Source organism: Phyllobates terribilis, unplaced genomic scaffold, assembly GCF_046119375.1.
Source record: "Phyllobates terribilis strain yellow unplaced genomic scaffold, ASM4611937v1 Scaffold_13__5_contigs__length_258822181, whole genome shotgun sequence".
Classification (NCBI taxonomy): Eukaryota; Metazoa; Chordata; class Amphibia; order Anura; family Dendrobatidae; genus Phyllobates; species Phyllobates terribilis.
In genome coordinates this window covers 160,299,809-160,314,569 of record NW_027362773.1, presented here as the reverse complement: position 1 = coordinate 160,314,569, position 14,761 = coordinate 160,299,809, and the positions used below count along the sequence as shown (strand labels likewise).

At 48.5% G+C, this 14,761-nt stretch overlaps 1 protein-coding gene across 1 annotated transcript; it reads right to left on the bottom strand.

Annotated features, from left to right (window-relative positions):
* Nucleotides 1-6,551: 6,551 nt before the first annotated feature.
* Nucleotides 6,552-11,219, bottom strand: LOC141174157 (SPRY domain-containing SOCS box protein 3-like). The gene is made up of 5 exons (XM_073658872.1): nt 11,072-11,219; nt 9,954-10,126; nt 8,323-8,454; nt 7,960-8,150; nt 6,552-7,032 (listed from the first exon to the last, which is right to left on the bottom strand). The coding sequence occupies exons 1-5, from the start codon at nt 11,164-11,166 to the stop codon at nt 6,832-6,834; spliced, it is 792 nt and encodes a 263-aa protein (XP_073514973.1). The 5' UTR covers nt 11,167-11,219; the 3' UTR covers nt 6,552-6,831.
* Nucleotides 11,220-14,761: the final 3,542 nt, after the last annotated feature.

The window sequence follows — 14,761 nt, the reverse complement described above, 5'->3', positions numbered from 1 at the left end:
AAAAGGCAACAAACAATGCTGCTTCATAAAAGGCAACAAACAATGAATGCTGCTTCATAAAAGGCAACAAACAATGCTGCTTGATAAAAGGCAATAAACAATGCTGCTTCATAAAAGGCAACAAACAATGCTGCTTCATAAAATGCAATAAACAATGCTGCTTCATAAAATGCAATAAACAATGAATGCTGCTTCATAAAATGCAATAAACAATGCTGCTTCATAAAAGGCAATAAACAATGCTGCTTCAAATCAGCACCAAAAACACATTGTATAAAAGGAAACCACAGCCAAAGTAATTCATCAAAATGCAATAATCAGAGAAGAAGAATATTGCGTATTATGATGCGGACTAAGCAGAAAACCTGCAGGTAAAAAAATCAGAACATACTCACTGTGGGAACTGAGCCTTACTGACACTGCTGCTAAATTGGTCCAACTCGTACGTCTGTGAAACGCTGAGCACAAACCCGCCGGGAGTCTCCTGACACAACGTGGGGGCATAGATGAGGCTGCAGAGTTTGGGTCAGGAGTCTCGCGGACGGTCCGAACCACGACCACGGTACTGAACTCGCCCTTACAAGATCAACAGTCCTTTTAATGCATACATGTCAAACTCATGGTCATGGGCCTCAGGGTGATTATATTTGGCCCGCAATGCCAGGGACTATGTGGGCCCGGCCAATTATACTGTATGGAGGACTATGTGGGGCCAATTATACTGTATGGAGGACTATGTGGGGCCAATTATACTGTATGGAGGACTATGTGGGGCCAATTATACTGTATGGAGGACTATGTGGGGCCAATTATACTGTATGGAGGACTATGTGGGGCCATTATACTGTATGGAGGACTATGTGGGGCCATTATATTGTATGGAGGGCTATGTGGGGCCCATTATACTGTATGGAGGACTATGTAGGGCCTTTATACTGTATGGGGGACTATGTGGTGCCCATTATTCTGTATTGAGGACTATGTGGGGCCCATTATACTGTATGGAGGACTATGTGGGGCCCATTATACTGTATGGAGGACTATGTGGGGCCCATTATACTGTATGGAGGACTGTGTGGGGCCCATTATACTGTATGGAAGACTGTGTGGGGCCCATTATACTGTATGGAGGACTGTGTAGGGCCTTTATACTGTATGGGGGACTATGTGGTGCCCATTATTCTGTATGGAGGACTATGTGGGGCCCATTATACTGTATGGAGGACTATGTGGGGCCCATTATACTGTATGGAGGACTATGTGGGGCCCATTATACTGTATGGAGGACTATGTGGGGCCCATTATACTGTATGGAGGACTATGTGGGGCCCATTATACTGTATGGAGGACTATGTGGGGCCCATTATACTGTATGGAGGACTATGTGGGGCCCATTATACTGTATGGAGGACTATGTGGGGCCCATTATGCTGTATGGAGGACTATGTGGGGCCCATTATGCTGTATGGAGGACTATGTGGGGCCATTATACTGTATGGAGGACTATGTGGGGCCCATTATACTGTATGGAGGACTATGTGGGGTCATTATACTGTATGGAGGACTATGTGGGGTCATTATACTGTATGGAGGACTATGTGGGGCCATTATACTGTATGGAGGACTATGTGGGGATCATTATTCTGTATGGAGGACTATGTGGGGGCATTATACTGTATGGAGGACTATGTGGGGCCCATTATACTGTATGGAGGACTATGTGGGGCCCATTATACTGTATGGAGGACTATGTGGGGCCATTATACTGTATGGAGGGCTATGTGGGGCCTATTATACTGTATGGAGGACTATGTGGGGCCCATTATACTGTATGGAGGACTATGTGGGGCCATTATACTGTATGGAGGACTATGTGGAGCCCATTATTCTGTATGGAGGACTATGTGAGGCCATTATACTGTATGGAGGACTATGTGGGGCCATTATACTGTATGGAGGACTATGTGGAGCCCATTATTCTGTATGGAGGACTATGTGAGGCCATTATACTGTATGGGGGACTATGTGGTGCCCATTATTCTGTATTGAGGACTATGTGGGGCCCATTATACTGTATGGAGGACTATGTGGGGCCCATTATACTGTATGGAGGACTATGTGGGGCCCATTATACTGTATGGAGGACTATGTGGGGCCCATTATACTGTATGGAGGACTGTGTGGGGCCCATTATACTGTATGGAGGACTGTGTGGGGCCCATTATACTGTATGGAGGACTGTGTGGGGCCCATTATACTGTATGGAAGACTATGTGGGGCCCATTATACTGTATGGAGGACTATGTAGGGCCTTTATACTGTATGGGGGACTATGTGGTGCCCATTATTCTGTATGGAGGACTATGTGGGGCCCATTATACTGTATGGAGGACTATGTGGGGCCCATTATACTGTATGGAGGACTATGTGGGGCCCATTATACTGTATGGAGGACTATGTGGGGCCCATTATACTGTATGGAGGACTATGTGGGGCCCATTATACTGTATGGAGGACTATGTGGGGCCCATTATACTGTATGGAGGACTATGTGGGGCCCATTATACTGTATGGAGGACTATGTGGGGCCCATTATGCTGTATGGAGGACTATGTGGGGCCCATTATGCTGTATGGAGGACTATGTGGGGCCATTATACTGTATGGAGGACTATGTGCGGCCCATTATACTGTATGGAGGACTATGTGGGGCCATTATACTGTATGGAGGACTATGTGGGGTCATTATACTGTATGGAGGACTATGTGGGGTCATTATACTGTATGGAGGACTATGTGGGGATCATTATTCTGTATGGAAGACCATGTGGGGGCATTATACTGTATGGAGGACTATGTGGGGCCCATTATACTGTATGGAGGACTATGTGGGGCCCATTATACTGTATGGAGGACTATGTGGGGCCATTATACTGTATGGAGGGCTATGTGGGGCCTATTATACTGTATGGAGGACTATGTGGGGCCCATTATACTGTATGGAGGACTATGTGGGGCCATTATACTGTATGGAGGACTATGTGGAGCCCATTATTCTGTATGGAGGGCTATGTGAGGCCATTATACTGTATGGAGGGCTATGTGGGGCCTATTATACTGTATGGAGGACTATGTGGGGCCCATTATACTGTATGGAGGACTATGTGGGGCCATTATACTGTATGGAGGACTATGTGGAGCCCATTATACTGTATGGAGGACTATGTGGGGCCCATTATTCTGTATGGAGGACTATGTGGGGCCTATTATACTGTATGGAGGACTATGTGGGGCCCATTATACTGTATGGAGGACTATGTGGGGCCATTATACTGTATGGAGGACTATGTGGGGATCATTATTCTGTATGGAAGACCATGTGGGGGCATTATACTGTATGGAGGACTATGTGGGGCCCATTATACTGTATGGAGGACTATGTGGGGCCCATTATACTGTATGGAGGACTATGTGGGGCCATTATACTGTATGGAGGGCTATGTGGGGCCTATTATACTGTATGGAGGACTATGTGGGGCCCATTATACTGTATGGAGGACTATGTGGGGCCATTATACTGTATGGAGGACTATGTGGAGCCCATTATACTGTATGGAGGACTATGTGGGGCCCATTATTCTGTATGGAGGACTATGTGGGCCCATTATTCTGTATGGAGGACTATGTGGGCCCATTATTCTGTATGGAGGACTTTATTCTAAGATCTATTAATTAAAATGTACTTTGTGGCACAACTCCTTTAAGTTTGTTTCCATATGAAAAGTTTAATCATTATATTCGATGAGGAAAAAACTTCATTTGTAGACATTGTTTTAATAAATATCAAGTTTGCCGGCGACTTCGTCCAATCTTTTTATTCTGAGGTCCTCTCTGTATTTGCGTTTGACATCCCTGTATTAATGGGATCAGTTCAGGTAACATTGTACAACAAATTTTTGTAAATTTTTTTGTCTGTGATAGTTTTGAGTGATTCATACAAAATACTAGAGATATATATCAAGCAATTGCAATGAGGTTTAATCGTGGAAACGATAATGTTCATGAACTCGAAATTCGACCGACTATTGCTGACGCCGCCATATATAATGACGCCGCATCTCTGGCAACATGCCACCATTATAGACAGGTCATAACACTAGCGACGCCCCCGCCCATAACGCTAGCGACTCTCCCGCCCATAACGCTAGCGACGCCCCCGCCCATAACGCTAGCGACGCCCCCGCCCATAACGCTAGCGACGCCCCCGCCCATAACGCTAGCAACTCTCCCGCCCATAACGCTAGCGACGCCCCCGCCCATAACGCTAGCGACTCTCCCGCCCATAACGCTAGCGACGCCCCCGCCCATAACGCTAGCGACGCCCCCGCCCATAACGCTAGCGACGCCCCCGCCCATACCGCTAGCGACGCCCCCGCCCATAGCGCTAGCGACGCCCCCGCCCATAACGGTAGCAACTCTCCCGCCCATAACGCTAGCGACGCCCCCGCCCATAACGCTAGCGACGCCCCCGCCCATAACGCTAGCGACGCCCCCGCCCATAGCGCTAGCGACGCCCCCGCCCATAACGGTAGCAACTCTCCCGCCCATAACGCTAGCGACGCCCCCGCCCATAACGCTAGCGACGCCCCCGCCCATACCGCTAGCGACGCCCCCGCCCATACCGCTAGCGACGCCCCCGCCCATAGCGCTAGCGACGCCCCCGCCCATAACGGTAGCAACTCTCCCGCCCATAACGCTAGCGACGCCCCCGCCCATAACGCTAGCGACGCCCCCGCCCATAACGCTAGCGACGCCCCCGCCCATAACGCTAGCGACGCCCCCGCCCATAACGCTAGCGACGCCCCCGCCCATAACGCTAGCGACGCCCCCGCCCATAACGCTAGAGACGCCCCCGACCATAACACTAGCGAAGCCCCCGCCCGCGCTTTACGTCGGCGCTGCGGATATTACCGCCAGTTGCACCTGTTGCAAATCTGGTCGATTTCCACAACCGAAAGGTCCTATGGGAACTCGGCCTTTAGTCCCATGACCCCCGGACGCTGGGGGCGCAGCATTATTTGGGCCGTTTTCTTCTCTTCACTCGCATCTAATGCCATAAGTTTTCCTGCGACTTCGCTCTTAAGGCGGCTACAGAGAAATATGGGAACGGATCCCAGGAAGGAGGGAGGACTTGTGCAAAGAATGATGCAACAGGATGAAAATAAAGATGGCAGATGACGGGCATAGATAAGAGTTAACTCTTTCAGGGTCACTTCCGCTGCGCCTTCTGGAGGCTGTTGAGACCCCTTTAGGCTGTGTGCCCACGTAGCGTTTTTCAAGCGTATATGCTGCGGAATTTCCGCAGCGTAAACGCTTGAAAAACGCATGTATATCCGCACCCCATGGTCCCCAATGGCATTCCGCAATGTCAATGCCCATGCTGCGGATTTTTCCGCAGCGTATATGCTGCGGTCAAAAATCCGCAGCATGTTCATTAATTTTGCGGAAGCGCAGCGGAATCAATGTGCGGATGGTACCCGGGTGTGGAGGACAGGAGACTCTCCTCCAGACCTGGGTACCAAAGAACCTGTAAAAAAAAGAAAAAAATAAAGTTTATACTTATCTTCTGATGTTTTCCCTCCGTCGCGCTGTTGTCTGAAGGGCCTGCCACGTCATTGAGTCATGTGACCCACCACATGACTCAATGACGTCACCGCAGGTCCTGCACACAACAGCGTGAGCCGCTCAAGCCTCCGGACGGGGCAGAGAATGCATCAGAAGGTGAGTATAAAGTTTATTTTTTTATTTTTTACCATTCTGAACAAGTTGTCAAGCACTTTTCCAAGTGATGCTTGGAGAAGTGCTTGATAACCCGCATGCGGAAATGCATGCAAAGACGCCTCACAAACGCTTCTACCTGGCGGGAAAACCGCATGTAATATCCGCATGCGATTTTCCCGCCAGGGAGAAGCGTAAAAAATATGCTTCAGGTCCGCAACGTGGGCACATAGCCTAACTCAGGGTTGTTCGCAGTAAGGATCGTCTAGGACTTTCAGGGCATGATGGGAGTGGTAGTTGGAAAGACACAGGTTGTATTACAGTGGTCCCGGCTTGTAGCTCTCTAGATGAAGCAAAACTACAACTCCCATCATGCCCTGACACTGGAAGGTTAGGACCAATGCCCTGCAGTCATACCAGACTGTATTAACCCCTGCAGGGTATGTGGTCTGGAATTACTGAGACCAAAAGTACTGAACAAGAACCTATAAGAAGACTCCCATGTAATACAGAAGTGTTTGAGGATAAGAAGGTCACAGTCTCATCTCTAACACAGGACCAATCCCCGGGAATCTGCCGAGATTGGTTGTACAATTAATACACAATCTAGTTGGTTGCGATGGGCAACACCTCAATTCAGTCTCTTGGTTCAAAACTCAAAAGTCTGGAAGCAAAATAGTGGAGGACGGTGTTCAGAGCAAATCCCAAATTGCACGCCCCTAGAGGCACTGCTCCCCGACTGTGGGCGGCCATGATACCTTCCTGTCTGTTCCCTTTCCACATTGTCTCTGTGCCCTGCTGGGGGTCTACACCCTTTACCCCCCATCCTGGCATTTTGCAATATGTACCGTGGTGTCCATCGCTGCCAGGTTGGACTCTTCTGAGACGTTGGGTGGACTTCACTGTCCATACGCTTTACCCTTCTACCCGACGGCTCCTCCTGGGGTCTTCAAGCCGGTGATTCCGGACGGGTCATACAAGGATGGTCTCAGCCTCGTGGGTATTCAGTGTCTACCCGTGGCTTCGTACATTACAGCCCATGGCTCAGAGCGTCTCAATTCTTCCAGCTCTTCAGCTTCCACCTGACAACTGCCGGCAGAGGGAGCAGATCAGCGGAGTCTTTCCTTGTCAGGTTACGAGCCAACGTACTGAGGCATCGCTCCTCCAGAGATGGCAAAGTGCAGCAGCGAAGTCCCAGGGCCAACTCTGTGCCAGGGCTGGTGGAAGACGCCATGGGAAATAATGGCAGCTGCACCTGAGAGGTGAGGACAATGGTCACACACCATAGTACAATCATGTCCGGACTCCTATCTATCACAGCTGCGATGCTCTTCGTATCCTGACTCCTTTCTATCATAGCTGCGATGCTCTTCGTATCCTAACTCCTTTCTATCATAGCTGCGATGCTCTGCATGTCCTGACAGCTTTCTAGCAGAGCTGCGATGCTCTGCATGTCCTGACAGCTTTCTAGCAGAGCTGCGATGCTCTGCATGTCCTGACAGCTTTCTAGCAGAGCTGCGATGCTCTGCATGTCCTGACAGCTTTCTAGCAGAGCTGCGATGCTCTGCATGTCCTGACAGCTTTCTAGCAGAGCTGAGATGCTCTTCGTATCCTGACTCCTTCCTATCATAGCTGCAATGCTCTGAGTGTCCTGACGCCTTTCTATTACAGCTGCAAAGCTCTGTCTATCTTGACACCTTTCTATCAAAGCTGCAATGCTCTGCGTGTCCTGACGCCTTTATTACAGCTGTGATGCTCTGCATATCCTGACCGCTTTTTATCACAGCTGTGAGTCTCCTGACCCATTTCTATCACTGCTGCGATGCTCTGCGTGTCCTGACCCATTTCTATCACAGCTGTGATGCTCTGCGTGTCTTAACCCTTTTCTATCACAGCTGCGATGCTCTGCGTGTTCTGACACCTTTCTATCACAGCTGCAATGCTCTGCGTGTCCTGACACCTTTCTATCAAGCAGTACTGCTCTGATTGTCCTCACTCCTTTATCTCATAGCTGCGATGCTCTGCGTGTCCTCACTCCTTTCTAGCAAAGCTGCGATGCTCTGCATGTTCTGACCCCTTTCTATTACAACTGTGAGGCTCTGCATGTTCTGACTCCTACCACAGCTGCGATGCTCTGCGTATATTATATATTTACACTCTATACGGTGACCCGTGACATTACCTTGTGGAGTCCGGTGAAGGCCACCCCCAGACTCTGCCGGTCTTTGTAAAACGTCAGCGTCCCGTCCCCCATGTTCAGGTGCAGGCCGATCAGCGTCCCCTCCTCATAGAAGGGTTCGGTGTACTGCCTGCTGCTGCCCCCGTGCCAGATGTTGCCTTTATAGGACAGACCCCAGCTGTCGGCATCCAGGCCTGGAAATAGTCACATGGATCATTAGTGGTGGGAATGGGAGGAGATCTTACAATGGTCTCACTGGTAGGAGCCCCCCGACCTTGTAACATGGGGACCCCTCTGCTATTACCGATGGCCGGGGGTCCTGAGAGTTTTGTTGGCTCTCTGGACTTAGGATGGGCCCCATCTTACCCAGTAAGTTGAGATACTGGAAGCTGCCGGCACATAGAGCGGCTCTGCTGGTGCCAACACCGACCATGACGGAAAGTCCAGACGGCGGCTCCAGGAATTCAATCTCCCAGTAATGTTCTCCTTGTAGGAAGCCTGGACAAGGGGTAGAGAAAAGCGTAAGAAAACGGGTGACAGTGATCAAAGACTCAGACACATGAGGGAGCGATAAAGCAGCGAAACCTAGAAATGACCTTGCACAATTCCACTGATCAGACGATCGGCCACGTGTCGCTGAAAGGAGACGTCTGTTTTCAGAAAACGTGTCCTCTGGCCCAGTTTGATGTTCAAAACCCCCAAAAATCTGTGCCTCACCCACCCTCCCGGGTCCAAGGCTGAGTCTCCTCCGCTGCTCCAGATGTCTGTTATTGTCTGCAGCGCTGACCTCACATCAACAGCGCTGCAGCCAATCAGTGAGCTCAGCGGCTTGTGCTGTCTACTGTCAATTCCTAATTTTTCACAGTTTTTTTTTTTCCTTTCCTTCTTCCAAGAACCATAACGTTTTATTTTTCTGTCAACGTACCCACAAGAGAGTGAAAACAAAAATACAATTCCACCTTTGGTATTTGGCTTTCATTTTTTCTGTGTTCATTGTGCAGTAAAAATGACGTTGCCAATAAGGTTAAATAATTTTACATTTTGACCGTGTTGCAGACGCGGCGATACCCAATTTTTTTTTTTTATTGTTTTGCTAAAGTTCTTAAGTTTTCAGTTGGGAAAAGAGTGGTGAATCACTTTTATATTAGAATATAATATCATATATTATATATACTCGTCCAGAAATCACAGAGTAACACATTTCGGCTAAAAACTTTCCCTCTTTGAGGTTGTGGGTACGTTTAGAGTAGCAAGGAATAAGTATCATTTTTTTGGGGGTTAACATACAATGTTTCTTTGACAGAATTTTGTTCTCCTTTTTGTTGGTTTATTGTTACTGGCATACACAATAGTACAGAACTTACAAATTACAACAATGGTGGAATAAAGAGAAGGTATAAAAGACAATACAGAGCAAGACAAAAGATACAAGACAAAAGGGAATATGGAGACCTCTTACTGATTGGATCAGTGAGATCCTGCCGAGGAGAACCGCTGACTGACGTCATTGGTCATCATCAGGGTCGGACACTCGATGTCTGGGGATGAGAGATATTAAAGGGTCCCCAGCAGACCCCTCACCCCTCCTCCTTTTGCTTACAGTTGTGCAGTGATATTTAGTTTGGAGTTTTTTTTCGCTTAACTTTTTTTTTTGTTTAAATTTTTCACTATTTTTCACTTAGTCACATGAACCTGCGATGGTTTTACTGCTTGTTTCATACACAGCAATACCACAGGCTCAGCTACATAGGAGGATAATGGGGGTCTTCAGTGGGCTCCCACCTGCCATCACAACCCGCCGTCTCCCTGCGATCATACCAGCCGATGCCGGAGGAGTCTGTAAGGGGCGTACGCTCTTCTCCTTGCCGAGGACACACGAGTGTTCGGCCGAGCTGAAAGTTCAGGTGTTTGGGGAGGTTGGAAAAGATAGAGGACATCTATCCTACATGCATGGGGTATTAACAATGGAAGTCGGGTATCCTGGTGCTTCCTCTCACCTGCATCCCCCCGTACTCCAGCGGTACCGCCACTCTCCGAGACAGGATCCGTGTGGAAATACACTTCTTTCCGACTATGTGACAGCTTCACTGATGGGCACAGGTCATTTGCGTCCCACAGCCAGTTTTCCTTCACAAAGCCGCATGGCATGGGGGGCATCACCGGCCCGGCCCTACAATCACAAACAAAATATATAAAGGGGCATTTGAGTTATAAGTGGACAGGTGATCACTATCAGATAGCCGAGCCCCCCACTGATGGCGGAACGGTCGACTTGTGCCCCCATTTGAAAGCTGCGGTGACCTGCAGCTCGGACTGTCGGAGATACGTGGGTGCAGCCCTGGTGATCATTTGGGGTCTTACTGACCAGACCTGCCCTGATTTAGTAGTCATCACCTATATTGTTAGAATTGGAATCACCCTTAAACCCTCCTCTCCCTTTTTGATATCGCAGTCACAGGGGGTCTCGGACACTGAGATATAGGGTCTCCTTTATACACACAGGTGTTTTAGGTTGGGGCTTCACAGGGACTTGTCACACGCGATCTGCTGTTGTGTGACCATGTAAGGCTGCAACTGTGGGCACAATACAGGTCGCATTGTGCCACCGCCGCTGCTACCACATAGTGCCATGCAGGCGAGTCCCGTCACATTGCAACCTGCTTGGTACTGCGACAAGTCACCAAAAATCTAATTAGTTCGGACTCTTCGCCACTTGCTTGTCGCGGTCGCAGTGCGACGCCATTCACCCGCATTACGCCACGATGTAGCAGCGGCAAAAGTCTCTGGCTATCCCCAGTATTAGAGTTGCAATTTTATAGTAAAATAATGGCGGATCTCGGACAAGTCGCAGTCACTTGCACCGAGGTCTACGGCAGGAAACATGCGCGCCACTCGCCACCAGCAACTGAAAATCCAACACACGGAAACAATGCGACTGGGCTGCAGGAAGTCGCAATGGGACACCATAGGGAATGGTTAGATGTGATGTCATAATGCGACGGATGGCGCAGTCTTATCTGTCCTTGTAGCCACCAAAATGTGAGAGAGAAGAAGCAAACAGCCCCCAGATCTCAGCGTCCAGGCATCTCTACACCTGCGCAGGTGACCTCCTCACCTGGTGTCCGTGTGCGCCCGGCCTCGTCCACCTCTCATGGTCCTTGCTCCAATAACAGTTTCTGCTTCTTTGTTTTTCTCGAAAGTTGCGCCCATCACTCCCGGAGGCGTTTCTGACTCCACCAATAGGAAGGAGATATGGATTCCAGCCCCTCAAAAGGCAGCTCTATGATTGGCTGCAGCTTCTGAAAACAACACGCAGACACTCCCTGGGGCATTGTCCCTTTAACCCTTGGAGCACCATCTGGAGAGGAACCTGCCTACACCTCGTATTGCTAAGATTAACCCTTCCTCTCCTGCAGCACACAGAGCACAGGATTACACCCAGGCCTGGTTTAGTCCTCCCCCGCTTTTACATGGGAACACATGCTGCTTTCTAAACATAGAGCACAATCCTCAAATTACAGGACCTTTACAGGGGCGCTCCAGCTCTACAGCCTGATACGTGTACATGGAGGCAAAACCAGCCTCCGCTAATATAAAGGCTTTGTTCCGGGAGCTAGGTGGCGACTACGGTCACATGGCGAGTAGGGATCGTGAACGCGAAAACATCCGAATCCTCTGGTTTATGGTCGTAGATTGCAAATGTCTCCAGCACGGAGCATAACGTGAGGCCGATTCAGGGGGTTACAAATAGGGGGACGACCCTGATGTGTGACCTCCGAAGTGTCCATCCACTGCCCTGCACACGAGGGATCCACTGGGACAGTAAAAGGGGAATCTACTAAGGTTTCCTCACAAAGAGCCACATAAGATTTACATTGCGCAGATTTACATTTCTTTTACAATGGGAGTCAATTGCAGACGTAGGTCCTGTTCACACTGCGTTTCTGCAGTGCATCCGTGGTTCTGTCTGAAACCCATTTTTATAGAGGGATTCAGGTGGGATCCCTGTATGCACTTGCAGAAGCGCAGTGTGAACAGGACCTTTTACAGGGGCGTAATTCACAGAGCCTTAGTCTTGCTCAGCATGGACTCACTTGCATCGTTTTAGGCTTTTTTTCGTTAATGTCCAATGGATGCTGCGAACTCCAAAGCCGGGGGCGATGCACAGCGGACAGTCAATGCTTCGGGCCAATCGCTCGGCTGACAGCCATCGACTCCCATCCACAGGGCGGTGCGATTACTGGGGCGGCGAGACCCGGATTTCTCTGTGATAAAGCCGCCATCTCGGTCTGATGAACAATGCGATCAGCAGCCCAATAGTCCGATTGACATCTCCCCCAATGGTCAGTCGGCTGGTTTAACCATACACACAGTGTCAGCCAAAGTCATGGATGGGGACGACATTAGGGCCTTAAATCTAATGCAACTTTGTGCGACTAAAACAGTCCTGTGACTTCAACGCAACAAGTTGCAGATATAATTGCGCGCCTTGTCTGTGCCTTCATGTGATCACAATCCGTAAGTGCAAAGTCTCGCACACAATAAGTTGTGCTGGAATAGTTGTGCCAATGGTTTTATACTGATGGAGAGGACAGAGACTGACGATACGGCTGAGGGCAGTTTAATACAACCATCTTCTCCCTCCGGTCACAGAATTCGGGTGTTCGTATACCCCCTTATAGGGCAGAGAGAAGACGACACGCACATCCGCCTGTGGTGGTGCCCCCCAAAGTGAGTGATCATTCAGCGCCTCTACACATCACGCTGTTTGCCACCATCATGTCATTATGATACTGCTGCTATGACTATGGCATCATGGCAGTACTATGGGCACTGTGGACGGTATAATATGGAATGAGTGGCGCTAATATAGTAATCCATTATAGTCGGGGGTGGGGCAGGTTCGTCTCAGGTCCTTGAAGTGTTTGCCCGACCCTGATAGAAACCAGACACTGAGCAGCAAACATACAACTCCGAAGACGCAGCGTGTAAAATATCCAAGTGCTGAATAGCTTGCAAACAGCGGCCGACCTACTGCTAGGACCCCTTTATTACAGAACACATTTGCACAGGTCTCCATCCAGATGTCAAACCTTTTCCCACCAATAGAGATCTTCTACATAAACCGCAGCACATACATAAACCACAGCACATACATCTGTAATGTTACAGGGACAGCCTGTGATGTGGCCACGTGTTTTATGGCCGTGGTGCATGTAGCTGATGGTGCAGAAGTCATGAATATTAATTTGCAAGTAACTAAGTGTCCTAGTGAAGCATGCAGGTAGCACCACCTGTAGAGACATAAGGGCAGTGCTAAGCTTTTACCCGTAGAGAATGGAGCAAGCAAAGGTCCAAAATGCATCAGTGTATAGTGCCACTTTCCCTCCTTACCCTCATATACCACCTGCGTGGGCATTAGTACACAGGCACCAACACGTGAGCACCCTACGGAGGAGCCGTCGCACAACTACAACCCCTCCCTTGTGCTTTATGTTCCATCTCCGCTATCAAGGAGAAGCCCCAGCGTTGGCCCATCCACTAAAAAAATTAATAATTAGGTTTGTTTCGCCATTTTCTGTATTTTTTCCCCTTGATGCAGCAGTGTGAGGACGCTTGCGCGCTGAGCTGCAGTTTTTATTGGTACCATTTTGTGGCACTTACAACATTTTGATCACTTTTTATTGTTTTGATGACTGAAAAAATGACAACTCTAGAATTTTGATTTTATATTTCTCTGCGGCGTTTATCTCATAAGTTCATTTTATATTTTCAAAAGTCAAGACTTTTTACAGACGCAGTGATAATTGTTTTTTTTTTTTTTTTTTTTTTAGAATAGATTTCGTTTTTTGGATGTGGAGTAGGAGGCGACTCCAACTTTAATATATTATTTTGTAGCCTATGATCGTTTGTCGCATATGCTGCAATATTTCAATATAGCAGTTTATGGCAAAAACACAAAGATGGTGGCGATTGGGGTCTTTGCAGCTCTCTGACTGCAATGGTAACCACTCTGCACAATTGTGCGAGAAGATTGATGGGTGCCCGAATGGATGCCGCACCATAACTGTGAGGCTTAAATGTCGTTATCAGACTGACATTGGCATTTAAATAATTAAATAGCTTTCCTAGCTGCTGACTGTATAACACAGCCGGCTCCTGCCCTGTGTGGAAGCGGCTCAAGAGACAGCACATAAAAAATAGCAGTGTCTGCAATTGTCTTTACAAACTCACAATATGTCTCTTTTTTTGAGGATTTAGCATTCCTGTGAATCACTAACCTAGTATTTAGTGGTTACCCACAGTTTTTTAGAACTGCTTCACATCTACGTTGCATAGAGTCAACCAACTTCTGGCACCTATCACTGTTATTCCAGCCCAGGATGCTTTGACTACATCCCACAATTTTTTGGGCATTTGTTGGCTTTGCCTCAGAAACGGCATTTTTGATGTCACCCCACAAGTGTCCTATCGGATTAAGGTCCGGGGATTGTGATGGCCGCTCCATAACCTTAATTTTGTTGGACTGAAACCAAGATTTTGCTCGTTTACTGGTGTGTTTAGGGTCGTTGTCTTGTTGTAACACCCATTTCAAGGGCATATCCTCTTCAGCGTAAGGCAACATGACCTCTTCAAGTATTTTAATATATGCAAACTGGTCCATGATCCCTGGTATGCAGTAAATAGGTCCGGCACCATAGTAAGAGGAACATGCCCATATCATGATGCTTCACCACCATGCTTCACTGTCTGCAGGGTGTACTGTGGCTGAATGCAGAGTTTGGGGGTCGTCTGATGAACGGTC

Coding starts and splice junctions, on each gene's coding strand:
- LOC141174157 (XM_073658872.1), bottom strand. CDS start 11,166: ATGGGCGCAACTTTCGAGAAAAACAAAGAAGCAGAAACTGTTATTGGA. Junction 8,151..8,322: donor CCAGTATCTCAACTTACTGG/GTAAGATGGGGC, acceptor GACTATTTCCAG/GCCTGGATGCCGACAGCTGG. Junction 7,033..7,959: donor CCTTCACCGGACTCCACAAG/GTAATGTCACGG, acceptor CTCACCTCTCAG/GTGCAGCTGCCATTATTTCC.